At 45.5% G+C, this 20759-nt stretch overlaps 3 protein-coding genes across 7 annotated transcripts in view; 2 read left to right on the top strand and 1 right to left on the bottom strand.

The window, feature by feature from the left end:
* Positions 1 to 9180: 9180 nt before the first annotated feature.
* LOC119311056 (acyltransferase-like protein At1g54570, chloroplastic) lies at positions 9181 to 13508 on the top strand. Its single transcript, XM_037586685.1, has 14 exons — positions 9181 to 9535; positions 10096 to 10147; positions 10236 to 10291; positions 10449 to 10607; positions 10712 to 10816; positions 10913 to 10998; positions 11089 to 11210; positions 11394 to 11502; positions 11662 to 11792; positions 11871 to 12240; positions 12326 to 12439; positions 12526 to 12614; positions 12716 to 12825; positions 13020 to 13508. Exons 1-14 carry the CDS (start codon positions 9181 to 9183, stop codon positions 13208 to 13210), a joined length of 2049 nt encoding a protein of 682 aa, XP_037442582.1. The 3' UTR covers positions 13211 to 13508.
* A 142-nt stretch (positions 13509 to 13650) lies between these two features.
* On the top strand, positions 13651 to 18676 carry LOC119311058 (acyltransferase-like protein At3g26840, chloroplastic). The gene is made up of 14 exons (XM_037586686.1): positions 13651 to 14084; positions 15300 to 15351; positions 15437 to 15492; positions 15635 to 15793; positions 15877 to 15981; positions 16055 to 16140; positions 16230 to 16351; positions 16534 to 16642; positions 16867 to 16997; positions 17076 to 17445; positions 17531 to 17644; positions 17719 to 17804; positions 17913 to 18022; positions 18198 to 18676. Exons 1-14 carry the CDS (start codon positions 13772 to 13774, stop codon positions 18386 to 18388), a joined length of 2004 nt encoding a protein of 667 aa, XP_037442583.1. The 5' UTR covers positions 13651 to 13771; the 3' UTR covers positions 18389 to 18676.
* Positions 18677 to 18805: 129 nt separating this feature from the next.
* Positions 18806 to 20759, bottom strand: part of LOC119311055 — a 6572-nt gene continuing 4618 nt past the window's right edge. For 4 of the 5 annotated variants that reach the window (XM_037586681.1, XM_037586682.1, XM_037586683.1 and 1 more), the window contains exons 5-7: positions 20127 to 20268; positions 19624 to 20051; positions 18806 to 18984 (exon numbers count right to left, since the gene is read on the bottom strand). In XM_037586681.1, the coding sequence (XP_037442578.1) occupies positions 18928 to 18984; positions 19624 to 20051; positions 20127 to 20268 (627 nt within the window). In that variant the 3' untranslated portion in view covers positions 18806 to 18927. Of the gene's footprint in view, positions 18985 to 19205; positions 19461 to 19623; positions 20052 to 20126; positions 20269 to 20759 lie in introns of all 5 variants that reach the window. The other variant, XR_005150867.1, reaches the window with a different exon arrangement.

The raw sequence follows: 20759 nt of genomic DNA, 5'->3' as shown, positions 1-20759 counted from the left end.
TGCGCCTCCCTCCCTCGTGGCAGCCTCATTGCTTCCTTGACGTCCACTCCAAGTCTCCTGGATTGCGTTTGTTCCAAAAACGACTCTCCCGAAGGTTTCATTCCGTTTGGACTCCGTTTGATATTCCTTTTCTGTGAAACACTGAAATAGGCAAAAAACAGCAATTTGGACTTGGCCTCCGGTTAATAGGTTAGTCCCAAACATAGTATAAAAGTGTATAATAAAGCCCATTAAGCATCCAAAATAGATAATATAATAGCATAGAACAATAAAAAATTATAGATACGTTGGAGACGTATCAATGTAGGTTTTCTGAATAGAATTGAGACAAATAAGTAAATGTAGGTCTTTTGAATAGAATGAATTTTTCTAAGTTATGTGAAATTAGGGCATTTTTCTATGATTCAATAAGTAGACAGTAGTTTAAAAACCAGGGCATTTTTCTAGGATTTATGAGGATATATAAATAGATGGATGGATCGACAGATGTTAGGGCTTGAACTAGGGTGTTTTTAGTAAATGTATAGGTATTTTCAATTTTTAGGGTTAGAACAAGGTATTTTTATTAAATGGTAGGGCTAGGAGTAGGATGTTTTAGACATAGGGTTTCACTAAGTCCTAAGATGAGGATAATAATGTTTTTGTTTATATTTTGTTTTTGCAGAAATCAAGGAGCCCCTGCGTCATCCCCGCTGTCGTCCCCGTCACCGACCACCTCCGACCTTGAGGTGAGAAAGAGCGCTATCCCCATGTCGATGATGATGTAGATGTTTTGATATTTGTAGTAGAGTAGTAGCTACGTGAGTGGCCTATGTTTGTAGGGAACACCTCATAGTGGCCTATGTTTTGCTGGGGTGTTGATTAATTTCCATTCCGGCAAATTTTAGGCGCTCGACATATGTCCTTTTTAGCAAAGGTCATGCCAGATTTTTCCGTGAATTTTGGCATGACTTGTGCTAGAATATGTAGGAAATATTGAGTCGCCCGGATTTTGTAAAAAGATAATTAAACGACATTTCGGGTTTACTTTAAGTCTGGCGAGGCTCCATTCATGACAGTCAAAAAATGAGTAAGGGAGAAAGTCTTCACCATATATGAGAGAAGAAGAATCCCGACTGTTGTTGTGGGGGTCGTTTCTCCTTCTTCTCCTTATGCTAGACCTTTGTTATGCACTAGGGGAAGGAGGAGTAACGACCACCACCGACGGTCGAATATATACACCACGTGAGCTGAGAGTTTTCAAGAAAAGACTCGACAGACCGATAGTCAACCTGTGATGAATAATAATGATCTAATTTAGTTTTTGTAGTACATATATTGAATTGTACAAGTTTAATCTTTGAATTATGAACATAGGAAATGTCTGACGACGGCGATAGGCTCCCGGAGTGCGACTGGTGCAGCGATGACCGGGGTCTGTGCGACAGGCCTCACCTGGTAGAAGGTCGGCGCTTCATTATTAAGAGAATCTCCAGCTGTGCCCCCAACAGGCCCTCCCCAGGCGTTTTTGCCGCGCTAGCGCCGAAAAAACGGCCCTGTCACCCCCAGAAGCCCGTTTTTCGCCGGCTCGGACCAAAACTGGTGCCGGCGGACCCAGGCAGAACCCGGCGCCCTGGGGGGTGCCTGGGGCGCCGGCACAAGAGAAAAGGGCGCGTGGATCCGTCCTCGAGTCGAGCGCCTCTTCCCACCGTTTCTTCCCGCTTTTCCCCACATCCCCCCATTTTCTCCTTCTCTCCTGCCAATCTCCCTCCCGCTCACCTCCCAGCCGGCCGCCATGCCACCGAAGAAGTATGTCGTCCCTCGCGCCGCGGCAATCGTGACCGCCTCCGTCGCCTAGCCGAAGCAGAGGAAGCCGAGGGCGCCGCCGTCCAAGCCATCGGGCATGACAAACGCCGATTGGAGGGTGGAAGTGCAGCGATGGGAGGTCGTCACCGCCGACTGGCGGAACAAGGCCCTCGCCAAGAAGGCCCGCGACAACGCGACACGCACGGCTGCGGCTGCCACTGCCACTTCGGCTGACCAAGCCGAGGCCGAGGTGACTCGCGCGGGGATGATGAATCCACCCGGCAACCATGCGCAGTACGCGCCCTGGGGCCAACAAGGCGTCGAGTCTCCGTCGCCGCAGCCATGGGGATCGTCTTCGCCGGGCTACGCCGACGGGGACGCGCACGGTGGGTTCAACCCAAACGTCACTTTCCCCCATGGACACCCGGCCCAGCGCACGCCCTCGCCCGCCTTCATCGGCGTGCAGTACCCTCCATACAACTACTCGCCGCCCGCGTACGCGTCCTCCCCGACGCCCACTCTCCGCCGTTGCGCGCTGCCCTTCTTGCACCTCGGCGACGCTGACGAGACCGAGGCCGACATGGACGACATTATCGCGTAAGGTTCGGCCGCGGCCACCGCGTCTCCTGTGTTCACCGCGAATGAGACGGTGGATCTCAGCGGCGGCATGGACGGCGAGTTCGGCTACGTCTACGGCAAAGAGGAGCAGGAGGAGCAGGAGCAGGAGGACGAGGAGGAGGAGGAGGAGCCGGCGACTATTCCGGCGAGGAGGCGCAAGAAGAAGAAGCGGACGGCCAGGTCAGGCGAGCCGCGCATCAAGTGGGCCCGCCAGCATTGAGGATAAGGTATGACACGCCGGTCTCCCGCCTCTCTTCACCGTTTACGCCTGCCAACTATTTGTTCGTCCGCGCAGTTGCTGCGAATGTTCGGCCTGTATCGGCAGAGCAACAACGACGCCGAGTTCAAGTACCTCCACGTGTACAAGCGCATTGACAAGTGCGAGAAGTGGGCGGAAGTCTGGCGCACCCTCGACAAGGCCAAAGAGACCTACAAGCTAGACGCGCCGACTCCGGGCGCGTCAGAAGGGCGGCCGGATGGCAACAAAGGTGCCAAGAAAGGGAAGCACGCCGACGCGGCCACTGCTCGTGTGCAGGAGTCCATCCACCACTGCCTCGCCGACGCAAAGGTTCGGGCCGCCCTTCGTGAAGAGAAGACCGAGGCGCGGTGGTCGGCGTTGATGTCGAGCAGCGCCGTCAAGCTCGACCTACTCCGGACCAACATCGCCGCGAATAAGAGGAACACCGACCTGGCTTTCCTGCTGGGCGGGGCGGACATGCTCCAGAGCACCGACGAGGCGGTCAAGGAGTGGTACTTGGAGGAGCGTGGCCTCATCCTGAACTAGCTTCCCTCGACGACGATGCCCACGCCCACGACGACACCGCCCACGCCCACGCACACGCCGCCGCCGCCGCCAAGCCTGAGCGATGATGTCGCCGAGACTGCCCGCAGCACAGAAGCCACACCGACGCCGCCAAACACAGAGACCCCGTCAAGCCCGCACATGCCGACTCCGCCGACGCCGAAGGCCGCCCTTGCCGCCTGATGCGCGCTTCCGTCCTTTCTATTTTTTGTATGCCGAACTTTTCATCCGATCGTCGATCTACTGGCCGCTTGATCGCCGGACTGCGGCGTCTATTTTGTGCGCGGGAATGAGACTATGTTGGAATTTGCCGTGGCTGGGGGCGACACCTGGGGGCGACACCTGGGGGCGTGGCTGGAAGCTATGCCGCCCCAGGGGCCAATCTAGCGCCGGTTCGCCCCCAGGCCGCTCTTTTTCGGTGCCCTGGGGGGCTGAACGGCTGGAGATGCTCTAAGCTCCAGGAGACCTTCAATGTTGAAACGGTACACAACAACGACAAGTGTTTTTTCGTAATTAAGCACGACTTATGCTTCTTCAACATGTAATTTTCGTCTTTTACAATTTAACTAGCTTATCGCATGCCACGCAAGACGCTATGTCTTGGAGAGGATGGATTTTGAAGATCATGAAAGTATGGAAACAAAGATAGATCACCTAACGACCCATCATGGTTATGAATTTTGCTATAAATCTATACAATTCTGAGAGCGTATCCCATTTTGGTTGCCCTTATTGGGAAGCACTTTGCAAGACATATGATTTTCATGAGGGTATGCTTGTCACCTTGGGTCTTGGTGATCCTGACATCGACGAAGAGAATATGGACATTTGGGTCCTTGTTGATACGCTTCCAATTCTACCGCTATGTGAGTTTCTCAAACATAGTTATTAAGTAATTTATATTGTTTATTTCAAAATAGTTGACAGCTTATTTCCATTGACAGCATATTTTCATTCTTCAAAAAATGTACGGAAGATGGTGGACAGAACCTACTACACGGATGACGCGGAATTAACTTATTAGGAGAAAGATCATCTTATATCATTTATTATTGATGTTGAGAATTACAATATCAATTATCGAACTCCTGCACATTATGGTCAATACATGCCACTAGTGCACGTGCTGACCTGTGATAACATCCATGGAGATGGCACGGTAAGATTTTTTTTACTATTATGACATCCGTGCATCTTTTGCATATATTCTTCTAAAGCTAAACTACATTGCTAACTATGATGTTATTATTATGTTTTTCAACAAAAAATCCCGAAGGATTGTGTGCCTGGTCTAATGTTTCTGAAAGGTTGCCTTGATGTTATGAGCTTACGGCCAGGTCATCATAGGCTTCACTGTTGTTCTTACCGGATTTCTAAAACCAGTCAATACATGACAATCAAAGATTGTAAAAAAAATGTATGGACAATTGTAGGGAGCTACTTGAAAGCAACATTGTGCGAAGCGCAAGAATTGAAGACAAGATAATCTCCATTCTCCATAATGGAGAGTCAGGGCCTATCTTATTTTATGTTATTTTACCTTAGAGAGGGTAGTTAGGTCCTAGCTAATACTCATGATCATGTGCTAAGAACAATTAAGTAGGGTTGGTTAGATGACTATGATGGTGATGAGTATTTTATAATAACGAGTAGAAGTTGTATGATGATGAGTAGGACTTGTTATTATGATATCAATGATGAGTTATTTATTATTATGATGATGCATGATGCTAAGTTGTTATATGAGCATGATGAGTTATTATATATATCAATGGGTGAAATGAACATAGAATAGATTCAAGTGGAGGCAACATGTGGTGCACATCGAAAGTACTACTAATCCAAACTAGATCAAATTTGGATTAGTAGTACTTTCGACATGCACCACATGTTGCCTCCACTTGAATCTAATCCATGTTCATTTCACACATTGTTATATATAATAACTAATCATGGTCATAAAATCATATGATGAAAGTACTGTATATAAAACCTGTACAAGTAGTGACAATAAGCTGCATTTTCAATAATACAGGAAAATTTAGCACTAGCGCTTTTCTAAAAAAACGGTACTGCTACTTACTATTATAAGTAGTGTTTTCCCCTACCAAGCACTACTGCTTACTAGGTATAGCAGTAGCGCTGGTTTTACAGCGCTACTGCTACTAGTTAGTTGTAGCGCCTTACTAGTAGCGCTTGTACAAGCGCTACTGCTAGCTATAAAACAAGGGCTACTACTAGGGTTATCCCTAGTAGTGCACTCCCATCCCACTTTGATTCCAGCTGATCAATTGTGCATAGTGGCCACCAAACTTGTTCATGTTGTCATGGATGATGGACCATCTATATTGGAGAGAGGCCACATTGCGGGTAGTATTGATAGGATGTGGCTTCACATATTTCTTGTGTTCATGATAGTGCTTGTGGATCTTTTCCCAATACGTGTTGCCCCTTTTATCCGTGCCACATATAGTATCGATGCTTGTGGCTAACTAAGGTTCAACTAACAAAGCATCCTCAACAATTGTGAATGTAGCTCATGCATTGGGTATCATTAGAGTTCTTTTCTTTGTAGTGCATGATGTCCCCCAACATCGAAGATAAGGCAAATTGTATCCCCAAAGTCATATTCCATAGGTTTTGTAGGCTCTTGACCCTCATTGATCATGTCTGACATGAAATTGTTGTAAAATCGTCATGATTTCAAAGAAACTAAGGGCATATGCAACATACTGATCTAAAGACATATGCAACTAGTTGATCTAATGGCATAGCAAATATAACGAACAAAGTGCTACAGAATGAAGCAAAATTTCACCATATCCCGCTGGGACATTTCGTCGAACAGGACCTGGGCAAACAGGGCGCTAGCACTGCCCGTGCTTGTCCGCGTCCGTTGAAGTTGCAGCGAGTCGCACACCTAATCGGCTGGTGCCTCCATTTGCGTAAATCCGTCTAGAACCGCTCATTCGGCTGTCAAATCGGTGCCGGTCGTGGTCAAGGCGGATAACGTCTTCCTTATTGGCGCCAGGGCGGACGCACCTCCTGGTAATGAACGATGGTGCCTTGCCACTAAAATACATGATTTTGGTGTCTATATAGGCAGCAAGGTATATAAGACCTATGGGCGGTGATAGATCTAAATATATTTTTGAAAATTCAAACATGACTTTTTTAGAAAAGCAAAAAATATTGAAACAAAAACAATTATAAATTTGTGATTTTTTAAATTTTTGGAAAGCACAAACATTTTCTGGGAATCTCAAACATTTTTTGAAATGTTGAACAAATTTGAAAACACAAACTTTTTTTAAAACATTAGCAATTTCTGAAACCCCAAACAAAATTTGGAAAAGGAGAACATTTTTTAAATTCATGACTATTTTTTATAATCGCAAAAAAATGAATTTGCCAAAAAAATAAACATAAACATTTGTTTGAGCTTTTGAACAATTGTTGAAAAGCGCAGTCATTTATAAAATTCCTGAACACTTTTCTGAAAAAGCAAACATTTTAAAAAACTACGAATAAATTTCAAAAACAGGAACATTTTTTGAAGTTTTGAACAAGTTTCAAACATTTTCTAAAGAAATGAAAAGAAAGAAGAGAGAAAATAAATAGGGAAAAGGAAAATAAATGGTTCAGGAACCTCCTAGAAGATTCCCAAAACCGAAAAAAACCCAGCTGGGAACCTTCCGAAACCGGCATCGCTGAAACTTCTTAACGGGCAGGCCCACCTGTGTGCGTAGCCCCGACAATTTTTTTCGAGGGTATGCCAATGACGTACTTTGGTTTTATAGAAGAAAGAAAATATGTACAAGACGTAGCCCTCACAAATTGACACAATAAGCGTCATGTAGGGGTAGTTCGTCTGCAGCTACTGCTTGCCGGCCCGCATGGAGCAAGCGCAACAACCCATGTAAGATCAGGTACATCGGAGTGGGTCAAGCCCGTGGGCATAGATCAGCAAATTTGACAATTTTGACCTGTGGATGAAATCATTTCACAAAATGAACTGCCCTTAAAAAAGTTCACTCAACTGACCTTTTTGAGTGGCGCCCGACACGAAGGCGCCACACTACAATGTGCAGCGCCTGACTGACAGGCGTTGCACGCCTAGCCAGCGTCGCACCTGGGTGATCCGAAAATTACTAAGTCAGTGTACAGCGCGGCCTAGCCTTTAGGCGTTGCACTAGTGGCTGCTTCATTTTGTAGTCAGATGGCGGGTGAAGACGTCAGACGTGCGGTGCATTTGATTTGGAGGTCAAGAAGGAAAGGAGATTTGGAGCTTTGAACTGAACCACGTACGCGTGCTATGCTATGTGAGCAAATTGACCAACCAAAATAAGGTGGACGTCAAATCTGTCACTGTAGCTAGCTACCAAGACAGAGCTAGCTAAACGCAAAGCAAACCCACACCTACGTACATACGACAGATGGATGGATAGATAGCCCGGCGGAGCTTCTCATCTCACCGGTGAGATGAGGTAGCCGCCGACCGGAGACCAACCGATCGACATCGACCAGCTGCACTGCATGCATGCAGAGCTTTCCTTTCACCCACACCCTGCAGGTTAACAGTTTATATCTTTTTTCTTTTCGGGATAGTACAAGTAAATAGTGCTTCCCCACACGATGTCCAGCCGGCTAGTGCGTCCATCTGGGGAGGAGCGGGAGGTGGAGTACGTGCGTGGCTGCATCGCTCCGCAGGATTTGGCTGGTACCACTCTTGCCACGTTGCTGCAGGCACCTGGCCATAGAGAAGACACGGAGTGAATAACATGAAACTATCTTGCCACGTGGGGCTCACCCGTCGTAACGGCCAGCAAAACGGTTCGTACTAACGGAGTTCACTTTCGTGCCATGTGGACCTAATGGGTGGGCTCCGGCTGTCATAAGCCTGATGAAAGTTTAATCACATATCCTTTTGAGTTTTCTGAAACAGCAAACAACTCAAGTGGTAGGTGGCTGTTATGTTTGTAAAGGCGGTAGGTTTTTAGAACCCTAACCTGTACAGTGATAGTTTCATGCTATTCGCTGCAAAAATATGTTACGGTACCCGTAGCATGTGTGATTAGCAGCATAGGTCAAAGATGCTAGTTTACTAAACTAAAAAAGAAGAAGATGCTAGTGTACTCAAAATACTAGGAAGAAGTGTCGGCGATAGCGCCTGCATGCAGATCTAGCTTTACGTCGATCTTTCTTCTTGATGGCGTGTTTGATTTCTTGTTGGCTGCCGGATCAGTCTTTCGGTCATCTCTGCGGTTTTGCGGACATCAAGTTTTTCTTCTAACCCCTTCGTTCTTAAATATTTGTCTTTTTTATATATTTCAAATGGACTATCATATACGGATGTATATAGACATATTTTAGAGTGTAGATTCGCTCATTTTGCTCCGTATAAGTCACTTGTTGAAATCTCTAGAAAGACAAATATTTAGAAGCGGAGGGGGTAGATGCACATGACATGTGTGAACAATAAAATCTAAACAATTGCCTAAAAAGCCCAAAGAAAATTTCAGATACTATATTTTTTGACAACAAACATGGTTGACTATTCTACACACCAATGACTTGAAGAAATGGCATTCGTGGTGCTCTAAAAAACATTTTTTTCAAGCACTCTGTATGTTATTTCTTCACGGAAATATGCACCCAGGTAAACACTCAATGAGGTTTGTGTTCCAAAATGAAATTAGAAATATATTTTTTTGAATTATTTGCCATTTTTTCAGATTTTGTTACTCATGCATCCGGGTGCATATTTGAGCAGACACGACTTTTGAGTGTTTCACACGCATGAAAGATCCTGTAGCGTGAAGTCCTGAACGATGTGCCTATAAACCTCTGCACGGGAGTGCTGATTACAGAAGCTACCGAGCACCCTTCTCGAAGACACCCTCACTCACACGACGACACACAAGCGCAGCAGCACGCACGCACGCACCAGCGATCAAGAGCTGAGCAGCTTCAGCATGGCCGCCGCCGCCACGGCCACGGCGCCGTCAGCCGTCGCGCCGCCGGGACCGCGTCTCCTCCCCCGTCGGGCATCGCCAGGCTCACGCAGGAGGGTGAGGCCGCTCCCGCGGTGGGTCGTGTCCGCGTCCACCTCCAAGAGCCGAGCGCCGAGGCCGCGGCCCGCGTCACCGGCGTCGTTGTCGCTGGACGCGACGGCTACGGCGGGAAGGAGACCAGTGGTGAGGGACTACGTGGAGGCTGCGCGGGAGATGGCGCGGCGGCCGGACGGCGGGCCTCCGAGGTGGTTCGCGCCGCTCGAGTGCGCCGGCGGCGAGCGCGTCCCCGGCGCGCCAACGCTGCTCTACTTGCCCGGTATGTGTGTACGCGCACCTCTTCGTGGTATCTTTTCGCCGTCGTGCGCGCATTTCTTCTACCGCTCGCGTTGAAATTTCTCCCTCCGCGTATGGTCAGAGCATACCGCATGAACATTCTCAGGCTTTCCGGATTCATGGCAGAGCGTAAAAATAAGACTCATGGCAGCAATATCTTCTTGACCAGAAACCATAAAAATAAAAAACACTTTGCAAATCTCACAGACATGCTCCGGTGCACGGACCACGTGCTGACTATAATTGGCATGGCAAAGCCGGGCTTTCTTCAGCAGTTGGCAGCCGCAGGATCAGATGGACAGTGACCTCTGTACTACTACAACAATGTCCTATTCCTGGGTTCAGTTGCGGAGCCACCGAACCAGGGCTTTGATTCTTTTGCCAGATTCAGACGTGTACCAGAAATACAGTTCTCCTCCTATGAAGTCGTTGCCAGATCATTCTTGTCATGTGTCTGCATGATTGCAACATTTTTCTCATTGATCGAGTCGCTTTGCTTCCTGAGAAATGGAGTGACAGTCTTCAGTAATTGTGGTCTTGCAGGAATCGATGGAGTTGGATTAGGGCTCATCCGGCACCACGACAGATTAGCAAAGTAAGACCAATCACAAGAGATCCAAGATTGTGTCTCTCTTTTTTCACCCACCACTGCAGCTAATGACTGTCTGTGTTCTACTCTGCAGGATGTTCGACGTTTGGTGCTTGCATATACCCGTCCAAGACCGTACGACCTTCCAAGGTGTGTGATTCTCGTGTGGGTTTTCAGAACTAAAGCACACAAATATCATACTTCATTCTTCAAGAAAATGTTCATCTTGGAGTATTCCAGTATGACTATTGCCACATATTCTGGGGCCTTGCTGATAAGCAATCTGGAACTTGGGCGTTGGATGCAGGTCTTGTTGAGTACGTGGAGAGGACAGTGAAATCAGAGAGGTCACGGGCACCGGACAGACCAATCTATCTTGTTGGAGAATCCATCGGAGCATGCATTGCTCTCGCCGTGGCGGCGCGGAACCGAGACGTCGATTTAGTACTGGTCCTAGTCAACCCAGGTCTTGCTTCCATCATCCATGGCTTCTGCATGCAATGCTCTGTTTTTCCTTTCGGTGACAGTAACTTCTTACTAACCAATCTGCATTTTGGCATTCATCTTCAGGGACATCTTTCCACAGGTCACAGCTGCAGTCTCTCTCAGCACTCCTAGATTTGGTCCCTGATCCATTCCATTTAAGCACTCCACAGTTCCTAAATTTCCTCACAGGTATGGCACTATCTCCATGATGAAACTTTCTAACTTGCTGTTAGATGAACAGCAGACTTTGATGTGCATCTACTGATCACAGCTCAACTCTTTTAGGCAACTTCATGAAGATGTCGACAAGATTTGATGAAGCTGGTCAGGTATTGTCAGAGGTCACCAGTGTTTTGCTGCCTTCTCTCATGGTGAGCTGCAAAATATTCAGGAAATTGCTTCTCTTTATATATATTTTTTGCCGCAGTCCTAATGATGCTTTTGTGTGCTTCTTTCTGCAGTACCTAGCTGATATTTTGCCAAAGGAATCCATTGTGTGGAAGTTGAAAATGTTGAGGACGGCGGCATCATATGTCAATTCTCGCTTACATGCAGTCAAAGCCCAGACCCTGGTGGTTGCTAGGTATGTATGATCTGCAGTAGTCACACTGACAAAAATATATCTGTGATCTAAGGAAATATTCCCTTACAAATGATGTGAAGAGTAGTGTCCAAATGCTTTACATCAATCCTGTGAAACATGCCAATGATTTTCCTTTTGAGCCTATTATGCTCATTTACCAGAAATTGGTGATCTTATTTTCAGTGGAAATGATGAACTGCTGCCAAGCCGCGACGAGGCTGAAAGGCTACGTGGCATGCTAAAGAACTGCAGAGTCCGTCACTTCAGGGACAATGGCCACAAAATCTTGTTGGTAATAAAGATAAAAGTAGTTTTCTTAGCTGTGTATATCCTTGGTTGCACTTGAAACCTACTTCTTCCATGGACCAAATTACCAACATCACCATTTGCATCAACTATAGCATTCAAGCATTTCAAAATTCTAACCTGTTACTGCCCAAAAACCTGGCAGGAAGATGGATTTGATCTAGCGACAAGCATTAAAGGATCTACATACTATCGCCGCTCCAGGCAGCCAGACTTTGTTTCAGACTATCTACCGCCAACTCCTGATGAGCTCGAAAAGGCGATTGATCATGACAGGTACCATTTCTCTAAAATTAAAGCTTGATGGATTGTTATGTGACTACTAAACTGCTGCTTAATTTCCTGAAACTTCAGGCTCCTGAATTTTGCCACCGACCCGGTGATGCTATCGACACTGACTGATGGGAGGATAGTGAGGGGGCTGGCAGGGCTGCCAAGGGAGGGCCCTGTCCTGTTCGTTGGGTACCACATGCTCATGGGGTTTGAGCTTGGGCCCTTGGTCACAGGAGTGCTGAAAAGCACTGGAATCCACATCCGCGGCCTAGCGCATCCATTCTTGTTCAACGAGAGTTCAGAGCAGCTCTTGCCGGATACATCATACTTTGATCTCCCCCGGATCATGGGTGCGGTGCCTGTCACTGGGGTGAACTTTTACAAGCTCCTTTCAGAGAAGCAGTTCGTGCTGCTGTTCCCGGGAGGCGCGCGCGAAGCTCTTCATAGGAAGGTAAGAATTTGGTATGGAGAGCAAAACATATCTTGTGGACAGTAAAAACATTGATTGTTTTGGGACATGATATGGTTGTTTACAGGGGGAGGAATACAAGCTTTTTTGGCCTGAGCAGTCTGAATTCGTGCGGATGGCTTCAAGGTTTGGAGCAACAATCGTACCATTTGGAGTGGTTGGAGAAGATGATATATGTGATGTGAGTGCCACTTCAAAGTATATGTCACCTTACTCTGCCATATCCTTGATTTATCTAATGTATACAAACAATATTTTTCATCTCAGTTGTTGTTAGACTACAACGATCTTGTGAAGCTCCCATTTTATGACGCCATTGACAAGAAGATAAATGAAGGTGGCCTAAGAAAGCTAAGGTAATTTTAATCTTACTTTAGAACCAGAAGTTTCTTTTTGGGGTCCCAGATATTTTGCCTGTAAGAGATCATTGATCTTGATTTATCTTCTTGTTTCACAGGACTGATTCTACAGGAGAGATAAAAAATCAGGATATGCATCCTGTAGTGCTTACGCCAAAAGTGCCAGGGAGGTTTTACTTCATCTTTGGGAAGCCTATTGAAACAAGAGGTAACCAGTTGCACTTACATTTAGTAGCCTGAAAAAAAAAATCCATGTTCTCATGGCAAGTCAACATACACTACAATGTTGTTCTTTTTTGATAATCAAAAAATGAGTCAAAATGCATGCAGCTGTATTTCGGAGACCCGCTGTCTGATTAGGTTTGCTTCTTGTGTTTTCGATTGGTTTACTTGTTTGCACAGGGAGGGAGAAGGAGCTAAGAGACAAAGAGAAGGCTCAACACCTCTATTTGCATGTCAAATCTGAAGTGGAGAGCTGCATCAAGTATCTGAAGGAGAAGAGAGAGGAGGATCCCTACAGGAGCATACTGCCCAGGCTTCTGTATCAGGCAACTCATGGTTCTGATGCAGAAATACCCACATTTGAACCCTGAGGCTGAGAGGAGCACTTCAAGAACACCATTAGTTAGGATCCAAACCAATTGTTTATATTCTTCATGTTAATATTTTACATACATAGTTATTTGTTATTAATTTACCTCAAAATAATTGTAGCTTATTCCCTTTTTTAAGAGGAAATTATAGTTGTCGGAGTGTAAACTCACGACACCGGGGTTCGAGGACACCCTGTATTTGTGGTGTTCAGCAAACGCTCTAGGGTATTTGTTTCGCTGCTCTATGTGAACCTGGTTAGTTAGGGACCTTATTCGAATCCATCCAATTTTTATGACACTTGTTACAAGAAATTCGGCAAATTTGATCATTTAGCCGAGGACCAAAAGGCCTTCCACCGCAACACGTGTGCCTATAAACTGAGGGAACACCGATCACGGTCGATTACAGATGTGAAGTCAACAGCAAGCCACCATCTTCTGTTGGGCAACCCCGAAGACACGTCTCCCTCAAAGTCCAAACGAACGAGACACGACGACACACGAGCGCAGGCAGCAGCACGCGCGCACCAGCGAGGCAGCGATCGAGAGCACAGCGCGCGCATGGCTGCCGCCGCCGCTGCCACGCCGTCGGCCTTGGCTCCGCCGCGCCCGCGTCTCCTCTCCTGCCGACCGCCGCGCAGGAGGGCGGCGCCGCTGCCGCGGTGGACCGCGTCCGCCTCCAGGAGCGGAGCGCCATCGTCGTCGATGGACGGGACGGTGAAGGCCGGGAGGAGGCCGGGGGTGAGGGAGTACGTGGAGGCGGCGCGGGAGATGGCGCGGCGGCCGGACGGCGGGCCGCCCAGGTGGTTCGCGCCGCTCGAGTGCGGCGGCGGCGAGCGCGTCCCCGGCGCGCCGACGCTGCTCTACTTGCCCGGTATGTATACGTATACGTAGGCGCATTTCTTTGTCCTTTCTTTTTGCGCAGTATACGCGCATTTCTTCTACCACTCCCGTTGAAAAATATACACCTCGATCGGAGGCTCCGAGTGTAAACTTTCTACCGCACACGGTCAAAACGCACTGTTTGAGCATTGTCATGTACGCTTCCAGATTCATGGAAATATCCTTTTTAACCGGAAAATGAATCTGAACAGTGTTGCTTAAGTGAACTTGCGCTGCATCACCGGCCTGAGTTATTTTTAGAGGCATATCGAAGCCTTGACCACATATTATTATTATTCAAGTACATCAACAACAGTGCACCAGCACTAAAATAAGTGCCATGATAATCGAAGATGAGCACTGTTTTTTAAACAATGGAGTGGATGGATATCCAAGATTAGGATAGGTGGGATTGCACCGTCACACATGGGCTCATGGCAGCCAATCGACCTGCCAGATCGTGCCTAAACCATAATCAACAGTTTAAAAAGTACGTACGCTTGAAAATCCCACACACATGCGTCGGTGCACGGGACCACGTGATGCTCAGTTTCTCACAATAATTAGCATGGAAAAACTGGGTGGGGCTTTCTTCAGCAGTTGGTGGGCAGCAGGATCAGATGGACAGTGACTTGTACTACTCCTAGGTTCAGTTGTGGAGACACCGAATCGGGGCCTTGATTCTTTTGCCAAATTCAGATGTGTATGTGTACCAAAAAAATGTTACTACTAGTGTGAAAATGCCAAACGAAGACTGAGCTCCATGGAGGCCTTAATTTAAAAACATCAAAATTCAAACTTTTCAGTTTCAAATTTTTTGAAAAAATACACATATACCTGATACATAATGCAAATTCTCAGATCGAAAGATGCTAAAATGAGATCTACACAAAAAAAGACAAATCTGGGGCCATTTAGCATACGCACTATTCATCCTCAAAATTCATGATCATCCTGAAATTTTACTCATACACATTACATCCTTGCAAACATGTGTATTCTTTTTTCAGATTTTTTTAAGCTGAAAATTTTGAATTTTAAAATTTTCAAAATAAAGGCCTCCATGAAGCTCGGTCTCCAAAATTCCCTACCCCTACTAGTGATCCTGTGAACATTTTCTCATTGATAAAGTCACTTTGTTGTTTGTTCCTTGCCACTTGAAAGAGAAGAAATGGAGTAACTGTCTTCAGTAATTGTGGTCTTGCAGGAATCGATGGAGTTGGCCTAGGGCTGATCCGGCACCACGAGAGATTAGCAAAGTACGAGCAAATCATAAGGGATCCAAAATTGCCTCTCTGTTTATTCATCACTGCAGCTTAGTTAGTGACTGTTTCTGCTCTGCAGGATGTTCGACATGTGGTGCTTGCATATACCCGTCCAAGACCGTACCACCTTCCAAGGTGCGTCGACTTTCAGAACTGAACCAAAACCAAAGCCATGCTTCATCATTCTTCAAATGATCATCTTGCAATCCCGGTTTGCATATCTGCTTTGAGGCCCTGACTGATCAAAAAGGCTCTGAAACTCCACCAATGAACGCAGGACTTGTCGAGCACGTGGAGAGGACAGTGAAATCAGAGAGCTCAAGGGCACCCGACAGGCCGGTCTATCTTGTTGGAGAATCCGTCGGAGCGTGCATTGCTCTTGCCGTGGCGGCGCGGAACCGAGACGTCGATTTGGTGCTGGTCCTAGTCAACCCAGGTCTTGCCTCCATCACTCTGTTCTTTCTTTGGGTGACAGTAACTTCTTATTGACCAGCCTGCGTTTTGGTATTCATTTTACAGGGACATCTTTCCACAGGTCACAGCTGCAGTCTCTCTCAGCACTCCTAGACTTGGTCCCTGATCCCTTCCATTCAAGCACTCCACAACTCCTAAATTTTCTCACAGGTTTAGCACCACCTTCATGAGGAAAATTCCACCAGGCTTGATGTGCACCTACTGATCACAGTAACTCTTTCAGGCAGCTTCATGAAGATCTCGTCGAGATTCGGTGGAGCTGGTCAGGCATTATCGGAGGTCGCCAGCGGTTTGTTGCCTTCTCTCATGGTGAGCTGCAAAATCTTGAGGAAATTGCTTCTCCGTAATTCCTTGTGTGCCACAGTCGTAATGATGCTTCTGTGTGCTTCTTTCTGCAGTATTTGGCTGATATTTTGCCGAAGGAGTCCATTGTTTGGAAGATGAAAATGTTGAGGACAGCATCGTCGTTTGTCAATTCTCGCTTACATGCAGTCAAAGCCCAGACCCTCGTGGTCGCTAGGTATGAATGACCTGCAGTAGTCACACTCATAAAGTATAGCTGAGACCTGAGGAGAATGTTCCCTTGCAAATGTTGAGAAGAGCAGTGTCCAAATGCTTTCATTTCATCAACTCAAATGATTCTCCTTTCGAGCATATTGCACTTGCTTAGACATATCTGAAGTCGGTAATCTTTTTTGTCAGTGGAAATGATGAACTTCTGCCAAGCCGCGAAGAGGCTGAAAGACTACGTGGCACGCTAAAGAAATGCAGAGTCCGCCACTTCAGGGATAATGGGCACAAAATCTTGTTGGTAATACAGATAAATAATCCTCGTTGATAAAAGACATACAGAAACAGCCTATTATTTTAGCAATGTGCATGCAGTCATATCCTGGGCATGAACTTTAACCCCATTTCTTCCATGGTCCAAATCACCATTTGCATCAACCATAGCATCCGACCTCTCAAGAAAGAAAATTCTACAGTATTCGAGCATTTCAAAATTCTACCCTATAACTGCATGAAACCTGGCAGGAAGATGGATTTGATCTAGCGACAACCATTAAAGGAGCCGGAGACTATCGCCGCTCCAGGCAGACAGACTATGTTTTAGACTTTCTACCGCTGAGCGATGATGAGCTCGAAAAGGCGATCGATCGTGACAGGTACCATTCCTCTAAGGTTCAAGCTTGATGGGTTGTGACATGAATACTGAACTGCTGTTGCATTTCCTGAAACTTCAGGCTCCTGACTTTTGCCACTGATCCGGTGATGTTATCGACACTGCCTGATGGGAAGATAGTGAGGGGATTGGCAGGGCTGCCAAGGGAAGGCCCTGTCTTGCTTGTTGGGTACCACATGCTCATGGGGTTTGAGCTTGGACCCCTGGTAACAGGAGTTCTGAGGAGTACTGGAATCCACATACGCGGGTTAGCACATCCATTCATGTTCAACGAGAGTTCAGAGCAGCTCATACCGGATTCGTCGAACTACGACCTCCACCGGATCATGGGTGCGGTGCCTGTTACGGCGGTGAACTTTTACAAGCTCCTTTCAGAGAAGCAATTCGTTTTGCTGTATCCGGGAGGCGCGCGTGAAGCTCTTCATAGGAAGGTAAGAATTTGGTATAGAGAAGCATAATATATCTTTGGAGACAGTAAAAACATCGATTGTTCTGGAAGGTGACAGTTGTTTACAGGGCGAGGAATACAGGCTATTTTGGCCTGAGCAGTCTGAATTTGTGCGGATGGCATCAAGGTTTGGAGCAACAATAATACCATTTGGAGTGGTTGGAGAAGATGACATATGTGATGTAAGTGCCACCTCAAAAATATGTTATCTTGCTCTGCTATTTCTAATGTATAGAAACAATGTTTTTCACCTCAGATGTTGTTAGACTACAACGATCTTATGAAGCTCCCATTTTACGACATCCTTGACAAGAAGCTAAATGAAGAAGGGTTAAAGCTAAGGTATATTTTTATTTTATTTTAGAAGCAAAATTTTATCTAGTTTTGTAGTCTCCCAAATGCTTTGCCCATAAGAAATCAATTATATTGATTTACCTTGTTGTTTCAAAGGACTGATTCTATGGGAGAGATAAAGAATCAAGATATGCATCCTGTAGTGCTGACGCCAAAAATGCCAGGAAGATTTTACTTCATCTTTGGGGAGCCTATTGAAACAAAAGGTAACCAGTTGCACTAGCAAATAGTAATCTGAAAAGATTTTTCTAAATGTTCCCATGGCAAGTCAACACACACTACACCGTTATTCTTTTCTGATGATTGAAAAACAAGACAGAATGCATGCAAACAAATTGCTGTGACCCGATGTCTGATTAGGTTTGCTTCTTGTTTGCATAGGGAGGGAGAAGGAGCTAAGAGACAAAGAGAAGGCCCAGCACCTCTATTTGCATGTCAAATCTGAAGTGGAGAGCTGCATCAAGTATCTGAAGGAGAAGAGAGAGGAGGATCCCTACAGGAGCATACTGCCCAGGCTTCTATATCAGGCAGCTCATGGTTCCGATGCAGAAATACCCACATTTGAACCATGAGGCTGAGATGGGCACGTCCAGAATACCATTAGTTAGGATCCAAACTAATTGTTTACATTGTTCATGTTAATCATTTATACACACAGTTATTTGTAATTTCAGTTTATTCAAATTAGAAGGGTCAATAAATATTAAAAACTAAGTTCAGAACTGTAAATTTCTATGTGAAGTACATTAGTGGATTTACTAAGCTAGGTAGGGGCTCTGATTCCAAATAATGACTGAGTGAAGGACCAGAAGCTTTTACAGTCACTAAATGTTCTTTTGTTAATATCTACCGGTATATATTGTGCTAAAGGACAACAAAAGAAACTAAGCACAGTGGTTGTGCGTCACTAGAATGGCAATTTCCCAAATAAAAGAAAACACACACCATAACAAAGATTGTGTTGACCATGTTCTAGACAAAACACAAAATTGGAAGAAATGGGATATTCCATTGCAATTATTAATACTGTACATGGTATTAAACACAAGAGACTAACTGACAAGTTAGTGATGGCATGATATGTACACATTTCATGTTAGGTGTTCAAGCATCAGTTGCTTATGTCGAAGTACTTGGGATCAGCAGGGAAGTCGTGCTCAACCCGCAGCTGCAACAAGACAGAAAATTCAGTTAAGAGATACAGATGTAACTTTAAGATAGGAAAATCAAAGCAATACATATAATAATAAGATATGCAACGCCGCACTTTTAATAGCACCATATACTAATTTATGTTAATATCTGCAAGTGCCAAATTGATGTGTCCTATAATGTAATCTGTCAGAATGTAGAGGTCAAAAGAGCAACAGCAAAATCTCAGTATTTTACCATCCTAATCAGCAATTTTGGGAAATCTAGAATACTATCCACATGTCAAGGCCCTGTGGAGGCTGCCACTGCACCCTAGGATTCTCCGCTAGCTTTGCCTGCGCCAACCCTTTTCTGCTGATCTTTTTTGCATTTTTGTAGTGCTGTGCAGGCTTGTTGTTTTTGCCAATTCCAATTTTGTTCGGTTTGTTGGCCTTTGTAATTTTGCTACGGTTCTTGGTCTTGCAAGTTTTTGGCCTTCTCGGCATGCACTTTCTAATACAAAAAGTCACATATTACTGCGTGTTCGAGGAAAAGAAGAATACTATACGTGCTATAGGCAAAATTACTCAGTTTCACTAGTGCAGAAAGGAACAAAAAGGAAGTTGTGTTAAAGGAGATAGCTACACAACCTAGAGTGATCTCAGTTTCTACATACCTCGCCTTCGTCTGAATCTGAGTGCCTTTGAGGAAAGACAACTCTAATATCATTGTAGAGATAAAATCGCCTCTCTTCCTCTGTAGCGGTACTCCGATTGAGTGGTTCTGATGACATGCCAGGTTTGGTCCGCTGCATCGATCTTGATGATTTCTTGGAAAAGGGGCTCAGAAAACGCAGGTGCAAAGCATAACGAAGAACGCCTCCAGCTGAACTATCATTCACTTTGGAAGGTTTGCAGCAAGATTTCTTTTCACTGTCTATTTGACAGCAGCAACCATTAGCATTAGTGCGACTTCCTGAGCTCCCAATGGGACTCAATTCATTTGATTCACTAATGTCACATTCCATTGAGCAACATGTTCTGTTTGTGTGACCTCCCTTCTCTGATTCATCAGTCGAGTAGCAGTTCTGCCCCTGTTCACAGCCTGCAAAATTAAAATAATTCATCAGCAAATTGAACTCGACAATTTCACTTTAGCTATCAATGGTATTGGCATTACATTCAGAAAACAGAGTGCCGCATTCTCTAAGTTCACTTCCATATTGGACTGACTCGACCTTTGTGTGACTGGCATCGCTTCCTTCCTTCACTGGATTAGAAGGGGGAACAGATGATAGAGTGACCTTTTGCCGCACGAAAGTCTGTCCCATTTTAAAATAAAAGAAATAAGATGAACTCGAGAAAAGAAGTTAAAAAAAAGACGAATAATCATGACACACTTTCTTATTCAAAACAAATAAAGCACGTCTTGATGCAAGTTTCGGACAAAAGGCGAATAATTATGAGCCCTTCTGAATAGGCAAACACCATTACTCGAAATACTTCAAAATGGCTCCTTTTGACACACGTCAAGATAGCTTTTTCCAGTGTATCAGTATATTGCAGGTCAAATTTACTGGACATCCAATGAAATGGTAAAATTTTCAGTTACAGCCAGACGATCGGTATACCGGCCTAGTCGCCACAGCGGCAACCAGTGTCGCTAACTACAAAACGAACCTGGGACAATTCTACTATCATCTCTCAGTAAGACTACTGATATGAGTGCAAACCTTTTGCTTGTTATATCTACCCAAAATAGAAGTTTATGAATGGCATTGCCATATAACCACACTTAAGATATATGTTTCAT

Source organism: Triticum dicoccoides, chromosome 5B (assembly GCF_002162155.2).
Source record: "Triticum dicoccoides isolate Atlit2015 ecotype Zavitan chromosome 5B, WEW_v2.0, whole genome shotgun sequence".
Taxonomy (NCBI): Eukaryota; Viridiplantae; Streptophyta; class Magnoliopsida; order Poales; family Poaceae; genus Triticum; species Triticum dicoccoides.
Note: the sequence above shows the minus strand (reverse complement) of the source record. Positions and strands in the feature narration are given on the sequence as shown.